Source organism: Colletotrichum graminicola (genome assembly GCF_000149035.1).
Source record: "Colletotrichum graminicola M1.001 genomic scaffold supercont1.3, whole genome shotgun sequence".
NCBI lineage: Eukaryota > Fungi > Ascomycota > Sordariomycetes > Glomerellales > Glomerellaceae > Colletotrichum > Colletotrichum graminicola.
In genome coordinates this window covers 799,554-826,363 of record NW_007361007.1, presented here as the reverse complement: position 1 = coordinate 826,363, position 26,810 = coordinate 799,554, and the positions used below count along the sequence as shown (strand labels likewise).

The following is a 26,810-nucleotide window of genomic DNA, read 5'->3' as shown; positions in this document are numbered from 1 at the left end:
CCATGTTCTTATTGTACACACGCCAAGATAGAATGCACTCATGCCGACAACAAACCAAAAGAAAAGCGAACGAGGATTCTCATCACCCCTCAATAGTGAGTCGTTTTGCCCTACGTTTAGCGCCCGGAATCTCTTGATGACGCACCTGCTTGGGACTGAGGCTGTGAACCTACACCGTAGCTTCTCTGGCTGACGTGGATCTTGAAGTGAAAGAAAGATTGATCAAATTGACCGCCGGTTGGAAACGGTCATCCGGCTCCTACAAGATATGAAGGTGCACCCAACCTCCAATACTGGTCAGGGGGGCAGCAGCAGCTTTACGATGACTGTCCCCCGAGCTGAACTTGCCACATCATCTGCTCATCTGCAGTCATCTACGTCCACATCAACACCCGCCACTTTGGTTAGCCATGCCCACCAGTCAGACGAGGATGGTGGCGCTGTTATCGAGGGCGACTCTTCCCTCGCTGCACATTCCGTATTCGCTACGGAATTCGTGCAGAAGGTCGTCAGTACCGAGTCTCTCCAGGACTCGAGTCTAGACCTGGGCGAGACTCTTGAAGCATTGTCTCAAATTGTCCACGCACTGAAGCAGCCTGCTGCCGCAGTGGAGATGACGTACCCTCATGCGAAGCCAGTCAACCGGCTTCGTATTCAGGGGCTTGAGATGCCGCCCATAGAAAAAGCGGTAGGCACAATTCGAGTTGCAAGAGGTAATTAGTCCTTCTTCGATCTCATATCCTCAACCCTATGCTGTCTTTGCTAAGCGAAGTTTCAATTCTCAGGACAACGCCTCTCGGGAATGGCTTGGATCTACGACTTCCTACCGTCTAGGCGCTTCCCAGACCTTTGCCTGGATGTGTACTTTTCGGATAATTACTCAGATTACGATTTCATTACAGTGAACGGCGGTCTCTACTCACTCTTCACAGATTACGCCGCACAGATCTCAGGTGAGGATAGGAAGGAGTATATGGAATATGCAAAGTGAGCAAGCTGCCCTCAGACAACCATAGGCATACCCGTCTAACACCACTAGAATATGCCGAGTAAACCTGGAGACCTTCCTGCTCAATCTACCGCTTCACCTGCCGGCATCTTCTGATGTGATCGTTGCACTTCTCTTCGGTGTGAGTACGGTTCTTTTTAGCCTCATGACTTCATTACTTACTTGACTCTACGAGCATCCAATAAGCTGACCATCTTCAAGGCTTTCCATGCCGTCGAGATCTCAAAGCCTTCACTGGCTTGGACGTTGGTTTCAAAAGCGTCTGAACTGTGCCAAACCCTTGGTTATCATCGAGTTGAATCCCTCAAGGTCTCCAAGAGTGACATCAAACCAACGGTTCATGGAATGCATTGGCATCAATTTCTCTTCTGGAACGTGTATTACATCGACAAGAGCCTTTCATTGCGATTGGGGCGAGCTTCGACGATTCCAGATTGGCACATCACGATGCCTTTGCCTAGCGTGAAGGAACAGGCGGCTAGTCCAATTCTGCCGTATCTTGTGCTATGGGTCAAGACGGCAAAGTGTCAGGGTCAGATCTACGAGAAGCTCTACAGCCCAGATTCCATCACGCAGCCATACCATGTCCGGCAAATGCGGATTCATGAGCTGGTTTCATCACTTCATGATATAGAAGTCCGTACTCAAGAGCTTATCGTAAGTCACAGCCTCAATCCTAGTGTTTGCGTCGCTAAAACTCCAAAGGGGAGCGCTCTTACCAGAGGCAACGATGTTGCAGAAGAGAACTTCTCAGAATTCTACGTGTCATCGGACAGTGTTCTACGTCTGTCGCTTCTTACATTAGTCTATAGGGCCGCGCCGCGCGTCGAAGGCTCTCCAACGACCTTTAGCCCTGAATGCGTCAAAGCTGCACGAGCTGCCCTCGAGAAACATCGAGAATGTGTTGCGATCATGCGCAAATCCCACGATGTCTATTTCTCGTCCTACATGCACTGGTAGGCTCTTACGAATGGCCACCTGCGCCACATCAGCTAATGTTTTACTGCAGGACTGTCTTGTTTTCGCCCTTTATCCCCTTCATCGTTCTGTTCTGCCAGGTGATTGAGACTCAAGACAGAGATGACTTGGCGCGCCTTCACTCTTTCGTAGTTTTTCTCCAAGAAACAGCGACAATGTCCGATGCGGCAGGCAAGATGTCACGCCTCTTCCAGGTTCTGTACAGTGTCGCACTCCGATTTGTAGAGTTCCGCGCCACTACACCGCATTCCAGGCAAACAGAGGCAAGTGCCGAAATGGATGCGTATCTTGCGGCCCTAGGATTTCCGCCGAAGGCAACAGTGGAAGAAAGGCCGCACTACCATCAGCCCTCCACTTTAAACCAAAACACCGGCCATTCCCCGGAGCTTTTTTCAGTTTCTAGGATGACGGGCATGAGCGTCGACAGCATGGATGAAGACATGAGGCCAGGGAACCCAATGATGTGGATGACAAACGCTGCCCAGCTGGAAGATTTCTTCTACTCTAATACGGCGATGATGGATCTCCTACAAGACCCTAACTTTGATCTGTCCCAGTAGAGCTAGTTATCGAGGGGGAAAAGAAAAACATGATGCGAAAGTCTACTTGAGTTAGGAAACTAGAAATCGACAAACGCTGCGTAAACAGTAGCGCTATATCGGCGAAATTGAAGGGTTGAATCGAATTCTCGTACAACTATCAATTAACTGACATTGTCTCCTTCAATCCCGAAGTTGGCAGGACTCATCTGGGCAATAACTAATCTATCTGAGCGATATTATCATAATGATCGATGTTACGTTATCCAGGTGATTCTTTCACTCAACAGTTTACCCGTTTTGCATCTTGTCTTGCGCCAATGTCCCCGAGTCCAGAACCCGACTCTGCCGTGACATCGCCGACACTACTTTTGACCAAGCGGATACAAGACTATCACCATTGTAAGTCCGAACCTGGTAGTGATACTCCAGCCCTTCCTGAGTGCAGGTCGAATCGCATCGATTCGATTCCGTGCGCGACTCGATCCAAAGTGAGCCCGTGCCTTCACGGCTTCTAACGTCGTAGCCGAGAGCACCATACACTGCATCCCAGGTGACGGCGACGCCGTACGCGACAGCCTCCGCAACAATGTTCGCCGGCACCGGAGTAGGTCGTTCCGGTATTTTCAGCGGGATGCTCAGCTCATGTGTTCCAATGCTGTAGCCGCGAACGAGGCTCCGGGAAAACGCTCTGGCGATCTGGAACTCCCCTAGCGCGTTGGGATGCAGGCCATCATAACTGCCATGAGAGCAGTCGTAGTTGTCGCGAATCTCGACCAGCTCTATGGGAGACTGCTGGGTCCCCCAGTTCCTGGCCGAAGTCCGCAGAAGCTGATTGTATCTGTCGACCATGGGGGCCAACTTTTCTGTCCCCTCCATCGGGGTCCGCTGCGGTACATCGGCAATGGCGAGCTTGGCCGTCGGGTTCGCAGCGCGTGTCCGGTTTATCAGCTGTTCCATGGCAACGATGGTGCCTTTAGCGTCCGCGACACCCCATCCCATATCGTTGAACCCGAGCATGACCAGCATATAGTCTGGTCGAAACCGTTCCACTTGGTCCTGTACCAACTCATTGCACTGTGTCGCTTGGAGTCCCCATACTGAAAAATGACAAGAGTCGAATCTTACGCCCGCAGCGTAGCCGCCGAGGTCAACCGGAACATTGCTATCCAATGTAGGCTCGGTGTCCGATGCCGGTGGGTGCGTAGGACGAGAGACTTCTGGTGTTTTCGTTCCTTTGTATGGACCGACAAACTGAAAGTTGACCCCCTCTGCTGTCATCCATTGCCAGAGCCTGTATCGCCATGTGAAGTCCCCTTCGCGACCTTGAGTCATGGAATCGCCAACAATCATCACTCTGATCGGCGGGGAGACATCGTCATCAATGCAGTCGCCCATCTTTTCTGCTTTTCTTCAGATATGCATGTCAGTTGCTGGGGGGGGGGAGAGGAAGTTGAGATCCGCTGGTGCTATTGCCTCGCAAGGTGCGCAAGTGCTCGGTCAAAGTTTGTGTGCGCATCAAAAGGGTATTGCGTGTCGTCATTCCGCAAGCTTTGGGAGCGAATCGTATGGATGAACGCCAAAGTCGTGTTCCGATGGGGCACCGCGAAGGGCATTCCTTGCCCAAGCAGCCCACTAACAACACGAACATCCTCACTTTGGTGCACCGCTTGCAACAACAGGATGCAGTATTGACCCCAAGGATATACCAACGGATACGTAGTCTACCTATGCAACATGCTGGAGGTGAAGACTAACTTGAATGGCAGGGCCATTTCGGCGTTCCCGGACTGTCTGAACTGTGATTGACGGACGCTATATCATTATTGACAACCGTCACCCCACCATCTTTCCGTCTCATGCGGTATAGTAGCCAATATGATTCTTTTTCAGACCTCGAAGTTATTGTTCTGGGTTTGACAACCACCGTGCACCAGAAGGCCCATCGCTGCATCCCATCAAGCTTACTTTCTCAATCGGCATAGGTCCTTTCTGTGGTCGAAATGTCAGAGCCCTCACTCCTTGGCGATGATGTGCGGGCTGATGGGAGGGCCATAAGCCTCGACAACGTCTTTCTTCGTGATGATGTGAGGGTTTGTCGGGGGACCGTAGGCCTCGACGCCGTCTCTCCTTGACTCGACGGCGGGGATGTGGGGGTTCACAGGCGGCCCGTAGGCTTCAACCGTATCCTTCTTGGAGATGATGTGCGGGTTCGTGGGGGGTCCGTACGCTTCAGTGGTCTCGCGTTTGGACTCAACAGCCGGAATATGGGGGTTGAGCGGGGGGCCGTACGCCTCGACGGTGTCCTTTTTGGAGATGATGTGAGGGCTGATGGGGGGGCCATAGGCTTCGACGGCGACCGGAGCGGCAGAGACCACCGAAGCGCAGGCCACAATGGCGGCAAGGAGAGTTTGAGCACGCATGGTGGTTGAGGTGATGGCAGTTGAGTCGACTGTACGTTGAGAAAGGGGATTCTGCAGAACCGTAGCTTGATGGTGGTTCGGGTTTACCCTGCTGGCTGGTCGCCGTAGCGTTTATATGTCTTTCACGAAAGCCATATTCCTCATGCATGGGCCTTTTCTCGACTATCTGGACGTAAGGATGGTGTCTAAGTCGCAAGTACCCCTGGCGTCAACTATACAATACGACACCCGCCAGTATCGCGCATAACCCGAGATAAAACGCCTTCCATGCCACGCCCAGAATCCTTCGTCTCAATCCTCCATCACGACATTAGGCCAAAGCAGGCATCCGTAAAGCTTTCAAGAGGGGTTAAAGTCTACAAATTCCACTGTCTAGGTCGCGACTGGCTGATGTCGGGAGCATGGGTCAGACTCCCTAACCCAATAGAGAAGGTGCCTCAAGACCTCGAACAAGCAGTCGAGAACGCTCACTAGGCTGAGAATTCGACAACCTTTTCCAGACTCTGATAAGCTACTGCGGCAAGTATGCAGTTGATCAACTGCATCCTTCGATTTGAGGCCCTTTAGGCACTAATCTTTATGTGTGTTCAGTCATCGCTCATCAGCCCAGGAGGAAGCCCCTCCTCACCGCGGGGTGAGACCATTTTGTCGCAGCGTATACCCGTTTCTTGGCGGATCCTTCAGGGTCTTGGCAGATCCTTCGCCTGGGATATTGATTCCCCCAAGTCAGGCTGTTGGACGACACTGACGCAACGGCGGCTGGAACGAGGCTCCGAGTATTACAAGGCTTGACAGTTTCCGGCAGGTGCTTTGTATCTCGTTGTCTAGCGTGGTTGCGAAACTGTCAGACGATTCCGTCTCCGCCCTTGGCTTAACTCATCCAAGAGAGACAGCAATGACTTGGAGCAGCCGGCAACTCTTCCTCTGTTTTTGCGATATCTTTCCACATCTATCTGAGATGCTTCTAAAACAATGAAGGACCTTTACCAGAGTGTGCCGGATCAAGACTCGTCGGAAGACTTGTCAAACGAGGTACGTAAAGCGTGCCGCGGAACGCCGCCTGACGGGAGCTGACTGACGCCCGTCGTAGGAAAAATGGGCATCGCCACGCCCAGAAACCAGAGACCAGTGGAGCTTCCGGTCAAGGCTCATCACGGCGCTCAACGCCGTCTTCTTCGTCGCGTCGTGCGGGATGCTGTTCATCTCGTGGAGATGGCTCGACGACCCGATTCGCTTGATGAAGCGGGTTTCGCCATACAGTATAAAACCCCCTTTTCTACGAACCGCTGCCCGTCCCCCCTTTCGCTGATATCGGTCCTTGCTACAGGCCCGATCCTGGACAGTCTGCCGATCAAGCTGGAGACGGTTGAAGTCAAGGGGACGCTCTTCAACGACTACACGCCCCCGCGCATCTGGCGAAGGCCGCCAAGCGAAGAGGTCGATAAGGCCTGGGACGATGTGGCGCGGATCGAGTACTTTGGCGTCAGCGGCGAGGCCCTCAGGAAGATGGGCAAGGACCCCGAGATATCCGTTTCCATCCCCGAGGAGTGGGGCGTCGGCCCCGACAAGTACCTGGTCGAGATTGACATGCAGCACCAGCTGCATTGCCTCAACGCGGTGCGCAAGTACGCATACTGGGACTACTACTACGGCGACTCGTACAGGAACATGTAAGTCGACCGCCCATTCAAACATCTCTCGGGGCGAAGAGGCCTAACTGGGGCTGATTTTGGATTCCCAGTTCCATGGCGCCCAAGAGGCATCAGGCGCACTTGGAGCACTGCATCGACATCCTGCTGCAGGCACTCACGTGCAACCCCTCTCTCGACTTAATATCGCATAACTGGATGAGGACGCAAGAGAACCCCTATCCGGACTTCAACATCAAGAGGCAGTGCGTCGCGCACGATCCCATATTGAAATGGCAGCATGAGAACGGCATCACGGAACAGATCATGAAGTATAAAAACCTACCCAGGCCAGAGAAATTCCCGGAAGTTGAGCCGGAGCCTTCCATCTTGTTGATTGGCGAAGACTTGGGTCATCATGTGTGATATGCATATGCCATTAGATTAGTCATAGGCTCATAGCAATACTGTGTTTTCTTGATACAACAAATAGAGGACCAGCACGACTTGTTCCCTTGCCGATATGATCCAGTTACTTGCTCATACATGAGAAAACTCGAGGGCATGTCACTTAACTGAGCCGGATCGTTGTTGAGGCCATCCCCCACGGCTTCTGCGGTGAACAGAGTCTTGAACCGCTTTCGGGGAAACGGTTCGCATATTGTTTGGGAACGGCACGCCATTGAGTTGATGCAGTTCCAATTGCCCGAGAAAGAACATATTGATGGCGTCCTTTCGACCACGATTCAGAACTTCTTTAGAAGAGAATGGGTTGAACTGTGGACATATTTGAATTAAAATCGAAAGTTAACCAAAAATCCATCAATTCAGATCCACTCATCTCCGCCAACACGCCCCGACTGCCCAACATTTGCAATCCGAGATGAATTACACTGCATATGAAGACAATAACGAACGCAGGAGAGCAATGGGCTCGAGACACCGTCGAATCCCCAGCCCTCCCACAGAAACCCCCAACTTCCCTCCTCACAAAAACGCACGGCTAAAAGCACCGGCATGTCACCGACCCCACAACCCCCAAGGGGATCGTACAGGTACATGCAAAACGGCGCGTCTCATGCAGATCTGTCCAGTCAAAGCCCTTTCCCGCAAGGCGGTGAACTCTTTACAGCTGAGACCGCCCCGCTACCGTCCCCACATGATGCGGCAGAACCCTTCTTCCCCCAGACATGCTCCGCCTTGAACCACGCAAGCTCCGCCTCCGTCTCGACATCAACCGACGTCCCAATCCACCCTCATCCGTCAATCAACCTCCCGTCCGTCCTCTCCTTTGACCTCTATATCCTTCGAATCAAGCCAATATCCCATACAAACCAGTCGTCAGACTACCGAACCTCTCAAAGAGGCCGCCGACCACGAAACCAACCAGCCCAACATGGCGCCCTCCCTCCGCGCCGTCCTCGCCCGCCTCACGGCCATCCTCCCGACACACCAAACGCCCCTCACAGGCGACAGCATTGGCGGCGGCAGCGACGGCGGCCACAGCATCGCAGTCACCCCATACGAGCCCCTTTCCGGCGCCCCGTCATGTCCCATCGACGGCCCGCTGAGTTGCCACAAAACTAGCGGTCCCTTGGACTCATGCTGCTTCGTCTACCCCTCAGGCCGCCTCCTTCTCACCCAGTTCTGGGACGATACCGTCCACGCCGGCGGCGCTGAGGAGGACTGGACCGTCCACGGGCTATGGTGAGTTTGTATCTTTCTGCCCGGCCCATGCTCGGCATACGGGAAACGGACGTGTTTGGAGGAGGAATGCCCCACCAGGGGAAAGGAGATTGCTGACCGAAACCCGTACGTATGCAACAGGCCCGACCTCTGTGACGGGAGCTACAAGGCGTATTGCGGCATGACGCCGCACTTCAACAACATCAGTGACATCCTTAAGCAGTACGACCAAGGCGACCTCCTGGCCTCGATGGAGAGATATTGGGTCCCGGCATAGTAAGCCCTTCCCCGTCCCCCGTCTACCTGCATTTCCTGTCAGCAGTATACCGACCGGCCCGTCACCGGCCCCATATTCGCAAGTGTCCGTTACTAACAAACACACTCTTCCTCCCCGAACAGCGGTTCAAACGACCACTTCTGGGCCCACGAGTACAACAAACACGCAAGCTGCATAAACACCCTGTCGACGTCCTGCTACGCCGACACCTACACGCCAGGCATCGAGGTCGTCGACTTCTTCACCCGCGCCTTCTCCCTCTTCCGTCAGCTCGACACCTTTACCGCCCTCGAGCGCGCCGGCATCACGCCCTCGCACTCGAAGCGCTACCCGCTCGCCGACGTCATCCGCGCACTCGAGGCGCTGAGCGGCGGCCGTGTCGTGCTGCGGTGCCAGGGCCGCGGCCGCGACGTGCTCCACGAGGCGTGGTACAGCTACTTCCTTCAAGGGAGCCTGCAGACGGGCCAGTTCGTGCCTGCCGGTGACCTCGGGAGCCACGGGGACGCCAACAATTGCGCCTCGCAGGTGCGGTACCCGCCCAAGAAGTGCCGGGGCAACTGCCCCAACTCGCAGGAGCTCTGAAACTCCTCGTAGCAAGGACCAAGGCGACGTGCGGTGTGCCTATACGGGAGGGTATTGTGGGTCGGAGCGGGAAATGGTTCGGCTGTTTGCGTGACGGGCTTTGGAAATGAGATGGCGTTCGGGTCGGTGTACCACGGTGCTTTTGGTATGGACCGGGTTCGGGTTGCGGGACCCTCCCCCCCGGTCTGTCCGGCACCGAGAGCTGCAATGTTTCGGAACCAGGACTTGGGCTGTAGCATATTTCTCTCTTTCTCCCTTTTTCTTCTCAGAAATCCCGGTAACCCCCTCGGCAACGTTGCTAGGATTTCCCAATACTACTATGCGTCCTCACGGCAATGGGCGGCAATCGTGTTTCAGCCCTGCTCCGACTGGTCATCAGTGGCAAGGGATATCCACCCGGGTGAACAGTTCCGCGTGCCTTACGCCGACGAGGCTGCCATCAAGTACCCAAAATTCCTTGAAACGGCCTCAAGAAAAATGAGATGAAAAGTCTGGGCGCGCCGTTTTTGATGGCTGCCACCTAGCTCAATGCCAGGGGCCATACCGATTCGCCATCATGGTTGCCTGATTCGTCACCTCCGCGGCGGGTGTTTGGAAACCCAGTAGGCCTTTATCAGTACATTGTATATGAGTATGTACTTCACACATTCCATGGCCTTCGTCAACAAGTTCTAGCGCAGGTACGACATTTCTCCGAGCTGATAAGGTCGTGAGAGACACACCAAACCCCCCTCCCTGTCAGCCTTGCATGCAGGTGTCGAAACTACGAGACATACAGAGCTGCAGACTGGCGACGTGCGCTGAAGAAAACAACGGCTGCATGCCTTATCGGACCGACCGCGGACGCTAGATCTCATCCAGGCTAGATCGCATGGAAGTGAAATATGGGCTGAGACAAACTGAGGAGATGGCGCAGCCCACACCAATGTAGTTTAGGTGGGTGGAGAAGGGAAGAAGCTGCAGCTGCAGGCCGATTCTCTGGGCGCTGTCATCGACGATGATCAGAGCAAGGTCTTCTCTCCTTGAGGGCTTTTTTCTTCCTTTTTTCGGGTTTTTTTTGTGCACAGATTGTCGCGGAATGGAAACTTGCAGTTCCCGAGAATTCCCTCTAATTAACTGCAGCGCGCATCATCAACGCCAACTGTGCAAAGCACCGTTGAGAAAGTCGACATCGTTCTTCATCAGCCCTGCCAGCCAACGGCGCCACTCGATGGCCCCTCAAATGTCAGATGGCGATCGAAGCTGACACGAGCATCCCCTTCGCCTATGGGTCAAAGAGAGGCGGTGCCGTTGATGCACGTTGGCGTCGACGGTTGCTGAGATGGTGGCAGCAGCAGCTAACATAGTCGCTTCCCGAGCTGGACTTTTGGACTCCACCACAATGGGGTTGCGAAGAACGCAAATGCCGTTGAACCATTTAGCAAACCTTTTGCGGCCCAAGGTAAATGTGGCAACAAAGGTTCCTTAGAGGGAGAGAGGGAAATAGGTCGGGTACTGTGTCAATTCATATTGGTCCAGCAGCAGTGACGGGAACGAGCCCAGGCGATACGAACATGTGAGCAGCCATGCCGAGTGTGGCAGATTCGTGCTATACCTATGATGGTAGTCTGGCTTAAGCTGGCCTCTGAATGGCGAGCTGCATCTGGGGGTGGTCGCACGCGGGCCGCCATGTAATAGGTGCACTGGGCAGAGTGGAAGTATGATGGAAGACGGTTTGGAAGCTTCGCTCCTGTGTCGCCTGGGAAAGATCCGGGGATGAATAACAGGCTCAGTGGGTCGGCTACTGAAATCTTCTTGAGGTGAGATTGGCTGCCAAGGCCTGCTCCATTGAGAAGTGTCGTGGTCTCGGACTCCGAGAGGCAAAGGTGTAATTTTGACAATGCAGTAGCCGCTGTTTGAAGTTTTGTGTGGGTGAAAACGGGAGGTGACCGCCATCGAAGGCATGTGGTTGTTGGGCGCAGAATAAATCTCCAGGTTATCGCTCACGGGCGGCGCCCCCAAGCCAGCCCAAATCTCGGACTACCGACCTTGAAGTTGTCGAGACCAACAGAGTTCATGGCTTTGTTGAACTACCAGGGATTTAGTGGCCACCATGCAACTATGGGCGCTTTTGGCCCAGACCTGCTCCAAGAGACGAGACTGCCAGTGTTGTGGATTTTTTTTTTTTCCTTTTTTTTTTCCTTCTTTTTTTTTCTCTCTCTAGGGGCCGGATCGTGCTGTTGAGCATATGGAGGGGGAGCTGAAGGTGAACAGACACACTTCAAGACGACGGTCCCCGGCGTCCTCGTCCTCCAATGTCCCTTCTCCATTGCCCATGGACCCTCATCAGTGCGGTGGTTGTGGTCATCATCGTGGCTGTCGTCAAATGGGAGGCAAGGAACGCCCTCATCACAATTGTTTCGTGTAGCTCTATTCTGCAAGCATCGCGGTCTCAACAAGAAACGAGCGCCAAGAGCCAACGCTGAACAGGAGATTTGAGTGGAACTCGGGCATTATTAGCAATTATTCGGGCGGCAGACGGCAGACAGTGCAAGCCGACGATAGGTCGCAAGTGGCAAGTGCCCCGAAGCTCCAGTGCCGACCAGAATGAATCAGACAACGACTGTCACAGCGCCACGGCCCCAATAAAACAAAAATACCGGGGTGGTGCACTGGGGTATTCGTAAGGCGCTCAAGCCAAGTGGGCTTGTCTGGCGGCGTTGACAAGTCGGAATGGGCGAATTCAAGAATGGTGGTCGAGGCGTCACGGGACTGCCGGTTGAGGTGGCGTATGAATCAGCCGTCGTGGCGTTAGAGAGAGATGCGATCGAGAATTCGTGTACAGCCAAAACAGGACTGAAGAAGAAGTACGATGTACGGATACAAAGGAGAATGTCGGCAAAGTGAGGCGAATAGGGAACCTGGAGTTGACGCGGAAATGCGCCTCGGCCGACGGCGAGTGAAACAGTGCCCACCTCGCTCATTGAAGACTGCTAACGGTAGCCAACTGGCAGCGTCGGAGAGCCACACGTACCTTATTAGTGTATCCGTAGCTAAGGTACCTACCTGGTGAAGAGGAGCTGTTCGCATGTAACGATTGGATGGGAGAGTGCGGTGGAGAGGTAGATCAGAGTACGGATACACGCACAGTACACCAGGCGACAGGTCGTATAGCAACCAACCAACCAACCGTAGGCCTACCTCCTGGTGCCTCGGTCCCCAGCATGGTCAGAGAGGGCGTGTACAAGATTTGATTGGCGTGTTGGCTCAGCAATAGTCGCAGCGTACGGGCTATTCTAGGCGACGATGGCGCTGCAGCCGTCTGTCGGTACAACGTTGCAGGCGGCATCTGCCGGATTCGTGTTTTGGTGACGGTGACTCTTTGATCGTGCCACTACCTCCAGGGCGGCGGAAGGTCTTTGTGGATTTGGCGGTGATTGGGAGACGGCTTTGCTGCTTTGGTGATATGGTCCGAGACATCAATCGGCTGGAAATGTCGTGTTGGTAGTTATGTGGTTGTTTATTACCAGGAGGAGGCGATGGACCTTCTGCATTGACGGGTGGAAATTTGCAGCATTGCGCACGATGGAAAAACACAGATGACCTGGCTGTAGATGACAAGGAAGAGTATGCATCGGAAGTGGAGGAAATGGTGGTATTGGTGCCTCCATCGGTGGTAATGGTGCCTCCATCGTGGGGATACATGGTTGGATGCCTTGCCGTGGACGCGGAATGTAAGATCAGGTGAGAGAAAGAGGGAATTATGGAACGCATAAAGAGAATGCGGTGATGTGATGTGTCGTGGGCACAGTGAGTCAGCCTATGACATGTTACTGTGGAGAGGCAGGTCAGGTCAGGTCAGGAGAAGGTGCTCCTGCCCATTTCCCACCATGGCGGTATGCAGATACGTACCTCCTTCCTCGGAGTATTGTGGGTTGTAACGGCATCTTCCTGCACAGTGTCCACATACAGTATCAGGGCATCGGCAGCTTCCCAGGCAGCATGCCGCTCCTGCTCTCTCATTTGTTACTTTCCTTCCTTCCAGGTCTGCCTAATTCAGGTTAGCGACAACGCTCCAACGGCTTAGCCACCAAACAAAGCCAACTCCAGTATCCGTATCCGTATACCTAGGTACACTACTAACGCAGCACAGTAGGAGCGAGCTGCTCCGTCGCTGTTGCTTCCTTCTTTCCCTATCCGCCTAGCCCAGTGTACATAGGTAGGTACGAATGTATCCTGTGTCGCCTGTGTGTCGCCGTAGCTTCGCTTCCAGTATCCTTTCTCTGCTGTTTTTTTCCTCCCCCATCACCCCTGCCCCCTCCCCACTCCCCCATCTCCACTCTTCCGCAGCCGCTCTTTCCCTTCCTTCCCTTGCCTTACTACTACGGCGGCATGCTTGCCTTTTCTCACTCCCCACTTTTCGTTGCGTCCATACCTGTTTAGTCGTCGTCTTCTTCCCGTTTTCCCTCCGTCCGAGTCCCCAATCCCAGTTCCCAGTCCTCGTCCACGTCTCCCACTTACCTTCCCTTCCTTTCTGCCCACACACCCGCCCTCTCTTTCTTTCGAATCCTCTCCCTGCCAACTCTTTCCCGTACCTCTACCGACCCTCGCCGAGAAATTTTGTAGTCGCCTTCGTTCGAAATAGAAACCACTGCTTGGCGGTGATTTGGCCCCAAGACGAGTCGAATAACATCGTCATTTGGCATCTGCCCCCCGTCAGACTTTTCCTCGAGTGGCTGCCCAGCTGCACAGACGAGCTGAGCGGGTTGTAACGGGCGTCGCAGCCCCGGATTTTGGCACCATCCCCCGCGTTTCGTTCCCAGCGACTGCGTCTAGAAAGGGCCGAATACACTCCATCCTTCGCATTGCGCTCCACGAATACCTACCTCGCAGCCCTTCAGCATCTATCTCACTTATCAATCTCGCATTCCCCGCAAAACTCAATCATTGCCAGGTCTTCCCGTCATTGTCGATGACAACGTCTACTCTGGCCCGCTGCCTTCGCTTGGAATAATCCTATCTAGGTTTTCGGACCGACCGTCGACGACGGCTCACCCCCCTCAGACCGCCACGACGTCTTCACCACACTTCGCCAACATGACACAGGCCGTCAAGCGGGCCTGCGACGCCTGCCATCGTCGCAAGGTCAAGTGCGACGGCGTCAACCCGTGTCGCAACTGCCATACCGCCCAGCTCTCCTGCACATACAATGCCATCCCCCAGAAGAAGGGCCCCAAGGGCTCCCGCGCAAAGGTCATCAGCGAGTTGAGGGAAACACAGCGACAGACCAGCCTGTCCGCCAAGGTCCAGAATCGCATGAATGGAATCCCGAATCCCCCTGGCCCCGTCACCTTGTCTCCGACACCAGGCCTACTCTCGAGCGAGCTCGTCAAGGAGTGTATCGATTTCTATTTCGCCAACCTCTACGAGAAGATACCCATCCTCGACCGTCGCCAGATCGACCTCCAGCTCCCCTACATGGAGCAGAACCGCGATACCTACTGCCTCATGACCTCGCTGTGCGCATTCATGTTGCTCCAGCCGGGCATGTCCATGCCCACCGGCGACCCTTACAACCTCGATGTAATGCCTGGTGCCACCATCGTCGCTAGCCAGTTGCTTCTCGACGAGACCCTGCAAGTGCGCAAGGGCTACGACTACCTCGACAGCCTTAGCTTCAACACCCTCGCCACCAACTTCTTCATCTATGGATGCTACCACGGTCTCGAGCTTCACGACAAGGCTTGGTTCTACCTCCGCGAGGTTTCCACCATGATGCATCTCAACGGCATGAGCAAGGAAGAGACATATCATGGCCCCCAGTGGGAAAATGCAGAGTCGTCCCGGAGGAGACGCCTTTACTGGCTCTTCTACATCATGGAAAGGTAACTCCCCCCTCCGCCCGAAACCGGATGCCGTGTTTCTTGTGCTAAGCGATCGCCGTCATACAGAGCCCACGCCATCCAGCGCCAGCGACCTCTGACACTGCAGGCCACCATCAACCCTCCCAACTCTGCCGACGACCCGAGCGACCCACTCAGCCATCAGCTCAACAGCTTCATCATGCTCGTCAACCTATTCCGTCCTTTTGACGATGCCTTCACTGCCGTCTGGAATAAGACCCGAACCAACCTCTACGTTGCAAACCTCCAGAAGCAGTTGAACGAGGTCCTGCCTACCTACCTTTGCCAGGACGGCCAGTTGTCCGACCTGCGCACAAACCAGCAATGGCTCAAGAGCACCGTCTGGCAGCTGACCCACGGCAACATGAACTCCCAGAACGAGGACAACATGAACTTTAACTACCCTGTTGACCTTTCCCGCGAGCTTCTGATGACCCTGGCGTCTCACTTCCCAGGACAGGGCATGGAACTGATGGGATCTGGACTAGTAAGTTTCAATGGTATGAGGCATTTGGTGCCACCTGGCTGACTAGGTATCTAGATTGAGAAGCTTTTCGAGATCAGCTGCAACATGACCGACTTTCTCGCCGTCCAGCCCGCTGCCCGGGACCCCTTCACTGTTGGCCCTCGCGAACAACTCAACCAAACGCTCAACATTGTGGCCGTTCTCCGCCATGGAGACCACCGCTTCTTGCCCTTGCTCCTGAACAAGGTTGCCGAGATCATGCCACGCTTGACCAACCCCATGCTGCAGAATGCGCCCGAAAACTCCAACCTAGGCAACATGGACATTTTTGATGGATTTGGCAATGCTGGCATGGCTCAACCGCCCCCCCAAATGCAAATGCAGATGGATACCGAGTACGAACGCAAATACGCTGCCACCGACTACGACAAGAAGTATGGCATGTCGGACATGAACAGCAACGGCAGCGACACCAACACCATTGCAGCCTCGTCTGCCGGTGCACCTTCCGTTCCTCCAGCAACTACCGCAGATATGAACTCGCCCTTCGCTAGCTCTCCCCCAATCATGTCTCCACCTATGGAGTATCCACGCAACGGAATGAACGATTACGGATGCACTCAAATGCCCGATATGGTCATGAGCCCGATGGGCCAAAATGGATCGGCGATGAACGGCTCGAGCACCATGAGCAACCAGCACCGACAGCAACAGTCTCATCACCTCATACAAAACCAATGCATGACGCCTCAGCAGATGCAATCGAGTATCGGTCAGCATCAGAACATGCAACAAGGCAACATCACCCCCCCATCAATTCAAGGGCAACAAGGCCTGAATTCGTCCTCAATTCCGACATCGCACCCTTTAGGTCCAGGCGGGAATAACCTGATGAACTCCATACCTCGGCAGCAGCCGCAGCGTGCCACTAGTTTTGCTATCCAACAACCGGTCCCACGCACCGTTGGTGATTTTCACGCCCTGCAGCGGGCCAACTCCGACATGCCGGGTCTATCTGGCATAGGCACAGAGATGGACTTTAACACGCTTCGTTAAATCATGATTAAGACTCGGTGGCGTTTGGCTTTTCAAAACACTTTCAAAATCTAGTTGGCTCATTGCCACGTGCTGGTGACTGTCTTATGTCAGGAGCACTCTTTTCGGTTTTTTTTTGTTTGGCACTTGACTTTTTAACAACACTTCCTCGGTCCTTGGGTACACGGCGTGCGGTTAGATACTGCGGTAGTCGCAGAGGATTCGATCACGGGAGCCAAAAGAACAACCGAAAGCTGCCTTGGGTTGGTACATTTTTGAGAAATACGGACTTCTTCTTGTACAGGATAGGGATGTGTAGCAACTTGCATCTGCCGACAGGGGCATGGGATCTGGTGTTCGTAGGCGTCTTGCTTTGGTCCACTATGAAACAACAAGAGGAGGACTTCTGGGATACATGAGCATGGTCAGCTCGGAGTGGGTATTTCGGCTCTGACCGATGCTAGGGGAGAGTTGCACGGGTCGACGCCTTGATGCACGAATGACGTTGGAATATGTCGAGGTTGCACGCCATGGCGGCAGACGTATGTCTTTATCGAGACTAGACGAATGAAGACACTTAGATTACCCTCGGTTTATATTGACAATCATGGTGATCGATGCTATGACCAATCTAGCCAGGCCATGCCCCAGACATCTCATCATACGTCCTCTGTGCTCGTGGCAAGGGCCTTTCCTTATACCCTGATACGATTGGGAGTATGTTGGAATTTCTAGGGTGCTTGTCGCAGTATATTTGCAGTTGGTGGTGTCTTTTTTTCATGGTTCCTTTTTTCCCCCTTTCCCATCCAGTCGGAGTGTTTAAGCTTGGCGAGATCTTAACGGCCTTTTAGTGTTGGGTACCTTTGTTGTTCTCTTCTTATCCTTTTTCCTCTTTTCTTTTTCCCTTTGTCCGCATAGGGATAAGACGCTGACGCCACGTCAGATACTGTAATGGCGCCACTTGACTGGGGATTGCGAGCCTCGATTCTGTATACAGGAAGATGTTGAGCAACGTCGCTCGTTCCCCCCGCACACCCCTTGTCTGCCGCCCTCGCCACGCCACCGAGTGGAAATAACCGACGGACTAAGAACATGGTTCCACCGACGCACCGTTGGCATCATCACGGAAACAGTCATTACTTTTGCTACTCGAAGCTGAGGGTATCCTGCCTGCCTGGGGGGGGGGGGGGGGCATTGATCACCTCGTAGAAGGGCACATACCTCGACCTCACGAATCTTCTAAGCTTTACCATGAATAATTCATAGACGGCTCGAATAGAAAGACCCGTAGCCTCTTAGAGAAAGACAAGCACAACCGCAAACGTTGACTCATTTGACACATCTTCAGTGTCGCACGTGGGGGCAGTGAGTCCGAATCCAAAATGTGAGAACGGGAGGGTTGGTGTTCGTCGGTTAGATGTCAGACAGATTCATGAAAGATGCTGTCTCTAAAATTGGAGGCTCATCGAGGCAGGTTGAGTTGGATTCCCAAGCTATAAGTAGCTATCCCCCCAGCATAATTAGTCCTCTGGCCAAGTCTGTAGGTGGGATATCGCCACCCAAGGCTCATATAGGCCACCGAGTTTACTCAGTTTTCAACTGTCCAAAAGCCCAATATATAAGCGCTAGCCCTGCACACGGGCTCGCAATAAGCCTTCAAGCACCCGAAGAATCTTGAAAGGTGAATGGAGACTGGCTATTCTATAGGAACGCCGGTCTCGGCTTGTTCTCTTTGAGGGTGAACTATCACACCATCCAATGCGCATGTTTGAGACCCCTTTTCTTATCGTCTTCGAGTTGTGTGAAGGAGGCTAGTCATAGTCTGCCCAGCCTTTTTTGGGTTGCATGCCGCATCTAAGTTGGCGATTCCGAAACCCTATAATGGCAAGCTTGCCGGCTAATTATGAGGTGCTTGTTAGTGGTACCATCGCGACGTTTCAGCGACCAGCCTCTCTGGTTTCCGGAACAGTTCAGAGGGGTTCAGTGGCGATGAAATGTTGATCGATCTGATTTAGACTTGTAACCGTATCTCAGTTGATCAACCCAACCGTTGCTGTGCCATTCGCACCAACATCGTTGGTCTTATCTACTGTTTCTATCTTTAACCGTCACCTTTACATCTTCCGGAACTTAATCTTTACGCAAATTCAACAACAGTTGAAGCAATAGACCGTCTTCCTGACCCCGCTCCACGCAGATCCTGTTAGTTCATCCGGCTGCTTCTGAGCGCTGTAGCGGCCGAACTACTGCAAGATCCCCTGGCCTCAACCATCAAGACCCTTCGTAAAGATCCCCCGCACCTGTGCGACCTCAAGAGGGACCGCCTTGTATCAGTATCTTGGTAAATGCCTCCCGCATTTTGGAACCCCGCCATTGCACCTTCTTGCACGTCGTCTGCAACTTAGATACTGCGCAGTTGAGCGATATTCACCCACAGGAGACCCAAATGCTGTGGCCTGGATAACGCGATGACCGGGATACTGTCCAAAGGGATCAAATGTCTGGGAACTATGAGCTGCAAAATGGGATTGACGTGCATTTTGAATAAGTTCCTCGCCCTTAGAGAATGTGGGTCCTATCTTATTGAAGGGTACTGGTCACCGGTTGAGTTCTGATCATACCCCGTGGTCCGATTTAGCCAAGGTTGCGGCTAAAATGAGTTGTGCTAGCTCAAACTTCCCGCAAATCGTCAATCTTTGCAGATATCCTTTACCCGGATTCACTGCCGCTGTGGGTGAGCGATGAATAATGCGAGTATGCTGCCGAGACAGAAGAGTACCTATTCATGGAGCCGGGTCACTGCCGAAGAGTGACACGTTGATTAGTCGATCATTATCATAGAAAGGAACGGCCCGGCTTGGCAGTATGCACTTCGAGGTAAACGGCTGCTATTGCTCTTGAACGTTCGATTTTGATGCCCTCCAACTTTGCCGAATTTCCGAGAGGTTTCACGTGGATTTTCACATAGCCTCTGTCTTCCACGCCGGTAAATGATATACGACGCTTTTCAAATGCGGATGGGCTATAGTTGGTTCACTGGAACACCCGACTCGTACGACTAGTAGGCACTTCGGTCTTCGTACAAGTCAGTAGCCATTTGCGACCCCGACGGAGTAACTTTTAGCACGAGTAAGATCATGCAGACTGCATTTAGGCATGTTGCAAAGTTCCAGCGTGAAAGTATACCCCAATCATGGTGTCACTTCGCCATACTTCTCACACGCTTTCCTATAAAATAAAGCTGACGAGTAGTCAACCGACAGTATGATTCATATCCCCAAGCCGGCTTTCATTCTTTGACACCAACCAAGCTTCCCCCCAAAAGTGACCGTTCAAGATGTCGCACCTCATGGCTCTGCTGGCCTTCTTGGTACAGAGCGTTTCAATCGTTGCCGCCAGCTCTGCTGCGCCCTCGGCATTTGGGTTTTTCGTCAATAACACCATCCACGAGCCCCTGGGCAACGGGAGTTTCTTCTATCCTCGGTACACCGAGTTGCAAGATGGGACCATCCTTGCAACCGCGTCTATCACAGGTCATAGCCCCGCTTTCTTCCCCGTCTTCGAGAGCAAGGACGGCGGCGCAACGTGGGATTGGATTTCCAACGTCACGGACACGCAGAACGGGTGGGGTTTTCCCGCGCAGCCCATGCTCACCGTGTTGAGTGAGCCATTGGGGGCATATGATGCGGGCACTATCCTGGCAACTGGGAATAGTTGGAGTGATAATGGCACGCGCATCGACCTCTATGCAAGTGCCGACCGAGCAAGGTCGTGGGAGTTCGTCAGCCGCGTGGCTGAGGGCGGACCTCCCAACACGACAAACGGATATACGCCTGTGTGGGAACCGTACCTATTGTGAGCACGCTTTGGTGTCTTCCTGAACATTAGGAGCTGTTGTAACCCAGTATCATATTCTAACCCGGCCTTCTTAGGGAATACAACAAATCTCTGATCTGCTATTATTCCGACCAGCGGGACCCGAAGCACGGCCAGAAACTTTCGTATCAGGTCTCAACAGATTTGAAGGCTTGGGGCCCGGTTTTTGATTCCGTAGCCTACGATGAGTACGTGGCACGCCCCGGCATGCCTGTTGTCATCTGGGTTCCTCCCATCGCAAAATGGATGATCGTATATGAGTATGTCGGCGGGTACGCTTCAGACGGATCCAAATACCCGGTTTATTACCGTCTTGCCGATAGTCCTCTGGAATTTCAAACCGCCAGCGGCATACCTATAGTGACCGATACCAAGAAAATACCCAATGCTAGCCCCTATGTGGCTTGGAGCCCCATCGGCGGTCCCAACGGAACCATCATCGTCTCTGACGCGGATAACAGCCAAGTTTTTACCAACCAGTTCGGGGGCGACATGAATGAGTGGGAAGAACACGCGACGACGGCTCCGATGGCGTACAGCAGACCTGTCCAGATCCTTCGTCAATACCCAGACCACCTTGTAATCTATGGCGCCGGGACTTATGACTCCTTCTCGAGCAATATGCTCACACCTCTCACGGCGACAGCCATCAACCTGACAGAGATCCTGATAAATTAGGGAAGAGAAATCGAAGGTATAGTCTACATAGCAATGGTAATGTTGACTCACAGATAGCTTCAACATTCTCCATTTTTCTCGTTGTTGATATTTTTCATTGAAGCGAGCTCGACATAACCAAATGAGAACACGATGCTACGTCATGTTCTACTGTCCCACACATTGCTCCACTCAAGGAATTAGCAGAATCACCCCGCCGGTGTTATTTTGAAGATACAAGTGTCGCATACTATTCTGGCGTGCTCCTAGATATAAATCCAAGTGTGGATGGTCTGGGCGTCTTCCGCTTGCCACGTACTAATACCATCATTGCGGGAATTCGATATTACGATGATGATTAATTGCTCAAGGATCTCTTATGTTGAATGGTTCAGAAAGGACTCCGTAACTTTTCAGCAACTGGATATTCTAGTTTAAGTCCCCGAGACATTGGGGCTATATGGCGCCTGGAAGGCTTCGAACACCGTGTGGGAAATGCCAGACGCCTAACCACGCTTTGTGATTGATTGTGTGGCATGTGACAAAAGATTGCCTCCTTCTGGGTCTTTGGCATACGGAATGAACTACATGACCCAGAATTTCCATTGATCAGTACGAGCATTCATTGATCAGACTGACCCTGGGGTCTTGAAGATGAGATTGCAATGCTGAACGACTGTTTTATCCCAGATTTTAACATGTTTGATGCGGCTGGAAACTTAAGAGAGTTTTCCGGGATTGTCAGAGTAAGGCGTTACAAGATCCTAGATTGTGCTTTACGAGGCTATTGCTGTCACAGCCGTAATGAATCAGGCATTGGGTATGTGGTGAATGTGCATTATCTAGATATCCAAGAAACCTAATCGCCAGGGCCATTTATATACCATTACTAGATGATCACCGCCTAAGGGTAGCTGGAATGATGTCGGCCTGCGGGAAAATATTTTCACACGAGGCTGGTCGTCTAAAATGAATATCTCCTACCAAAGGTACTTAAAAACGGCGAGATGTACATATATTTTGGTGTTACTTATCGCTTTAACACTCCAGAAGAGGTGTAGGATGGCTCACCAAGTGAGACAAAACCACGACCCGTAATAGAAGTTGACAAAGTGGCGCCTTTAAGACGCGCTTGATATTAATATACACGGCGAGTATAAATCATGGTATTTCTATTCTGTTACGTATCTTATACATCATCAACATCGCGTGATAAGTTCAAGTAAAGACTGCTGCTAACAGTAGCTTAAACCTGCTATCAGTCCATAGATATGTATTAATACCAACTGTCCTGAAGAATTGCATGGCTTGTTTGGAAAATAGTTATTTCAAGTTCTACTATCAGAAAGATTGGTGCAGACCTCACTAGTGCGTGTGCGTGAGAACCTGAATAACCGTTTCAGGGGCGCGAACACGCATGAGATTCCGAGTCCATGAATGTAGAGGAGAGTGTAGAGGGAAATATAATACCTGATTTAGAACTTCCGATGTACGTTTCTCAGGGCATATTTCACCACTTCCTCAGCAGTGGGCTAGTGGCTGCTAATGTGAAACGGGTTGCTTCCATCAAAACCCAAGGACGTAGCCTCTGAATCCTGCCCCGAGTCTGCAACACAGCAGCCTCAAACATGGCTCTTCTTCAGACAATCGCCATGCGCTGAAATCTTTGACCTGCTTATTTGCCTTTCGCAAGCAAGCACGATGGAGAAGAGCAATGCGGGGTCTTGATGCTGCACGCCACAACTTAGCTGCATTGGAGTAGAGGCAAAAATGCAGCTTTGACGGGGTTTCAGCCCTGATGCGAAGTAAATCTGGCTGGATGTTCGCGGTTGTATGCAGCGCATCGGAGCTAACTGACGAATAAATCAGGATTGACAAAGGAAACATTAAACCTGCCGTGCTTCCCGGTTCGTTCGGTCGGCGGTTGGGCGGCAATCTTCTCCATACGGGTCCCCACTTTGGGGCCGGGCGGGGTTCCAGCCTATCGGGCTCGGGCCGCTCGCCCCGCCCGGCCCGACAACATCTTGAGACACCGTCCATTATCCCCATCATCAAAGAGGCTATGGGCTTGGGCATTGCTGTGGACTGTGCGACAAACCATGCAATCCTTTGCCGGGCGGTCGTTCAATGCTTTGGCACATCTACCCATCCGCTTACCGCCCAGTGCTGACTGTGCGCAGGGTCGATCTAGGAGCCGTGCGCAGGGTAGGATTCTGCGAATCAAGCAACAGGTAACCGATCTGTCTAGAATTGAACATGTGATGCATCGATCCGTTCGGTCTAAGTTGCAGAGAATATATCCCCACTGATTAGTGACAAAGGCTGAATGCTTAGAAGTTGGCTAGAAATGCTGCCGTCATCATCTTCTGTTTAGATCTCACCCCCTCACACCGCATTCTTGGCCAGAAGCAGCACATACCTCGAAATCAGGAGAGCAGTAAGGCGCCCCATAAAGCCACAAGAGCTTAGACTTCAACCCCGCGTGCATCGCAAGCGCCCCGCAACCTTCATCACAACTTTGCATTCCTCGTAGTGTACATGTACTTTAGAAACGGGAAGTGTCGTATGTGCTTGAAATAGTTCCGCTTACCGTCGGCTGTTTGAGAAACACATAAAGAGTAATTCTGCATGTAGCTTGAGGCTACGATTTGACGCAGCTTTTCCGCAAGAAGAATGCGGGATAGAGGAAAAAAGCCAATAAATTTGGCGAATCAATGCAAGAATGAGGGGTCTGGAAAGCTAATAGTCAGCAACGGTTTTCTTCTGAAGTGTGCCATGGGGAGGGGGTAGAGCCAGGTGCCACAGCACAGGCCATCGTGGCCACGTGGGTTTGAAGTGGATTGCTGTCGGCAGCATTGTTGGCAACTTGGCATGCACCGCCTTGTCATAGACCTGGGGATTGACCGACCTTTCAGACCTAGCTCGGTTGTCACTTCAAACCGGGACACTTCCCCAGCTTCTTCCGATGTTTCCGCTGCCGCGACATCCCTGCATCAGATAAACCTTCACAGCTGCAGCCTTGACTTTGTTGGGACTGAATCTCAGCCTCACGACGACTCCGTGTACACTCTGAGAACATCCTCTGGAGCATCTGTCCCAACGTATAACCCCTCACTGTATCTTAAGCGAGGAGCTTCTATCAAGGTTTCATCAAAACTCACTCCACGGGGATCGGCAGCGGTCGAGGCTGTGCTGAAATGCCCACTCACGGACGCTGAGTACGAATTTCCATGAGTCTTTGACTTCGTCCAGCGAAGTCTGCTTCAGCGTCTGAGGCTGACTTGTTTACATGTGAATGGAATAATCGGGCACTACGGTCTTGTCTTCATGCTCCTCGACACTCAGGCCGATATTTGTGCATGTAGAGAAGCGTATACGACAACGGGATCATCACAGATGCCCTGCAAAGCGAAAGTGCAACCTTGGCAAGTCTGAAAATCGGTGTAATGTCATTGTGCGGTTCAGGTGCTGTTGTTCCATCGCAGGATTTGCAAAACCTTCGCACCAATGCGACGACGCACGATATCCCAGAGCTGTTTGAGCTAAGGTTACGTATTCATGATTCATCTTGCAACGCGGAACTCAGAGTATCAACTAGAGGATGTAGTCTATAAGCCTGGCCGAAAACAGGTATAAAGTCTCAGTGAATTCCCCTCTACAGATGATGTTTGATAGAATCCAAAAGCATCAAGTTCTCAGTCAAAAGCCAACAGTTCAATCATTTTCAACAAATCACACCATCCTTTCAATCTATTACAACATACTATATCTCAATATCAAAATCAAAATGGGCGACATCCGTACCACCGAGAGAGACAGCAACGTCATTGCCCTCGTTGAGGCAATCCTCGGTCACAAGATCGAGAGCCAGCCCGGCTCCTCCACTCAGAGCACCATGGAGGACTACGAGGATCTTGTCGACATGAACAATGACCACGACTTTAGCAAGGAGCCTCGCCCGGATTCTCCCCCCCGCAACCCCTGTGTCGGTGCCGTCAACCCGTACGCTCTTGCTGAGGCCCTCATTGGCCGCAAGATTGACCGCCAGTCCATGACCGCTGCCAAGATCCTCCAGAACGTCTTGCAGACCGACTACGATGAGCTCTTTGACATGCGTCACCACTCCGTCCTCTTCGCCGGCATGAAGCTGAACGAGAAGGAGAGGCGGGCTGAGATGTACGATGAGAAGGACATGAAGATCCTCAATGAGCGGGATCTCATGACTCCCGACTTCTCCGGTGTTCGCAGGCTTGAGGACCTCGAGAAGGTCGGCCTCAAGGACCTCAAGGATGCCAAGGTCAAGCTTGCCCGCATGCAGAACGGCAAGCTTCGCCTGGTTCTCCACGCCCATGAGCTTGGCAAGACCGTCTCGAACCGGGATGTCACCATGTCCATCAACGAGCTCGTCACCCCCTTCAGGATGGAGAGGGGTCACTGGCAGCCACCCAATGCCTCGTGGCGCGACATGTATGACTACTTTTTCCAGACAGTCAACAAGCGCCTGATCACCGACATTACCGAGTTCCGTATCGGCGAACGCCGCGAGACCCGCCACCAGTTCGACGACCCCACCCAGGGCTGCACCAGCAACAGCTGGTTCATCGCTGCCCTGTTCTCCGTCTTCTGGTCTGACCCCGGTGCCATCAACCGTGCCACTCGCGTCCACCACAACGAGAAGAAGCGCTTCTTGTCTGTCAAGTTCCACGACAAGGGCGGCAAGCAGAACAACAAGACCCAGACGGTCGAAGTCAACTACGAGATCCCGATCAACAACTCGGACAACGAGCCTCTTTACTGCCGCTCCAGCGATGGCGCCGACATCTGGCCCTCGCTCTACGAGAAGGCCTTTGCCAAGTGGATCACCGGCTCCAACTCCGAGCAGCCCGACATCACCCAGACTCACTGCGGTGACCCTGTCAAGGCTATGGCCCAGATCAACGGTCGCACTCCCCACTACTACCACTGCGACAACCACTCTGCTCAGACCCTCTTGGGCTTGGTCCGCTCCAACAGCGTCAACAACAAGACCATTAACCCCATGACGGCCTACACCTACGCTACCGGCCGCGAGTACCACGGCGCCAACATCGTTGCCAACCACGCTTACTCCGTCCTGGGCTACTGCGTCCTTGGCGACAAGCAGTACATCGTCCTTCGCAACCCGTGGGGTGTCACCGAGCCCCAGGGCCTTACCAGCTACACTGGTCTCCTTGGCCGTCTCGAGCGCGAGGTCTGGAACCCGGCTACCCTCCTGGACCACGGTGGTCTCTTCGCCCTGGAGGCCGAGTCCTTCAAGAGGTGCTTCTCTTGCATCGGTGTCTCCAAGTAAATGTTGCGAAATAAGTGACCGGTCACTTATTTCGCAATGGTGATCTCTGGTGCTTTGGGCAACTTTGATTTTGGAGTGTGGGCTCGCTTGTTTGTCCTTCTGTTTTTGTGTGCTATGTCTCAGGCTCGAGTTTTGTAGCCTGCCAAAAGCTGTGTCGTTCCGCTGCTTGTCCCGCCTGTTCTTACTCGGGCTGGATCCGAGCAGCTGGCGATGTGACAGAAAATAACAGATGGACCAGTGGACAGATTGAAAAGTTAGTGTACTTCACCTTAGGAGAAAAAAATACTATCTCAGTTGCCATAACTATGCAAGTGCCATTCCTGATCAAACAATAAAATGCGAAGTGAACGCTCAAAGCACTCACTATGGCTGACTGGTTGACCAAAGGTTGGGGAAACCTTACGATCCTTTTGAGTAATCGTACTGATACCGTTTTCTGGATT

General features: G+C 52.8%; 8 protein-coding genes across 8 annotated transcripts; 6 read left to right on the top strand and 2 right to left on the bottom strand.

Annotated features, from left to right (window-relative positions):
* Window positions 1-268: 268 nt before the first annotated feature.
* GLRG_01150 (fungal specific transcription factor domain-containing protein) lies at window positions 269-2,547 on the top strand (the record flags this gene model as incomplete). The annotated part of the gene is made up of 6 exons (XM_008091835.1): window positions 269-713; window positions 786-987; window positions 1,040-1,130; window positions 1,211-1,666; window positions 1,715-1,965; window positions 2,019-2,547. 6 exons carry the CDS (start codon window positions 269-271, stop codon window positions 2,545-2,547), a joined length of 1,974 nt encoding a protein of 657 aa, XP_008090026.1.
* Window positions 2,548-2,817: 270 nt separating this feature from the next.
* Window positions 2,818-3,924, bottom strand: GLRG_01149 (fibronectin type III domain-containing protein; the record flags this gene model as incomplete). The annotated part of the gene is made up of 1 exon (XM_008091834.1): window positions 2,818-3,924. One exon carries the CDS (start codon window positions 3,922-3,924, stop codon window positions 2,818-2,820), a length of 1,107 nt encoding a protein of 368 aa, XP_008090025.1.
* Window positions 3,925-4,541: 617 nt separating this feature from the next.
* GLRG_01148 (uncharacterized protein) lies at window positions 4,542-4,949 on the bottom strand (the record flags this gene model as incomplete). The annotated part of the gene is made up of 1 exon (XM_008091833.1): window positions 4,542-4,949. One exon carries the CDS (start codon window positions 4,947-4,949, stop codon window positions 4,542-4,544), a length of 408 nt encoding a protein of 135 aa, XP_008090024.1.
* A 972-nt stretch (window positions 4,950-5,921) lies between these two features.
* On the top strand, window positions 5,922-7,003 carry GLRG_01147 (uncharacterized protein; the record flags this gene model as incomplete). Its single annotated transcript, XM_008091832.1, has 4 exons — window positions 5,922-5,981; window positions 6,040-6,208; window positions 6,277-6,619; window positions 6,691-7,003. 4 exons carry the CDS (start codon window positions 5,922-5,924, stop codon window positions 7,001-7,003), a joined length of 885 nt encoding a protein of 294 aa, XP_008090023.1.
* A 970-nt stretch (window positions 7,004-7,973) lies between these two features.
* GLRG_01146 (ribonuclease T2 family protein) lies at window positions 7,974-9,122 on the top strand (the record flags this gene model as incomplete). Its single annotated transcript, XM_008091831.1, has 3 exons — window positions 7,974-8,284; window positions 8,405-8,539; window positions 8,663-9,122. The coding sequence occupies 3 exons, from the start codon at window positions 7,974-7,976 to the stop codon at window positions 9,120-9,122; spliced, it is 906 nt and encodes a 301-aa protein (XP_008090022.1).
* Window positions 9,123-14,198: 5,076 nt separating this feature from the next.
* GLRG_01145 (uncharacterized protein) lies at window positions 14,199-16,526 on the top strand (the record flags this gene model as incomplete). The annotated part of the gene is made up of 3 exons (XM_008091830.1): window positions 14,199-14,986; window positions 15,053-15,491; window positions 15,546-16,526. 3 exons carry the CDS (start codon window positions 14,199-14,201, stop codon window positions 16,524-16,526), a joined length of 2,208 nt encoding a protein of 735 aa, XP_008090021.1.
* Window positions 16,527-19,842: 3,316 nt separating this feature from the next.
* On the top strand, window positions 19,843-21,059 carry GLRG_01144 (uncharacterized protein; the record flags this gene model as incomplete). The annotated part of the gene is made up of 2 exons (XM_008091829.1): window positions 19,843-20,360; window positions 20,438-21,059. The coding sequence occupies 2 exons, from the start codon at window positions 19,843-19,845 to the stop codon at window positions 21,057-21,059; spliced, it is 1,140 nt and encodes a 379-aa protein (XP_008090020.1).
* Window positions 21,060-24,825: 3,766 nt separating this feature from the next.
* Window positions 24,826-26,367, top strand: GLRG_01143 (uncharacterized protein; the record flags this gene model as incomplete). Its single annotated transcript, XM_008091828.1, has 1 exon — window positions 24,826-26,367. One exon carries the CDS (start codon window positions 24,826-24,828, stop codon window positions 26,365-26,367), a length of 1,542 nt encoding a protein of 513 aa, XP_008090019.1.
* Window positions 26,368-26,810: the final 443 nt, after the last annotated feature.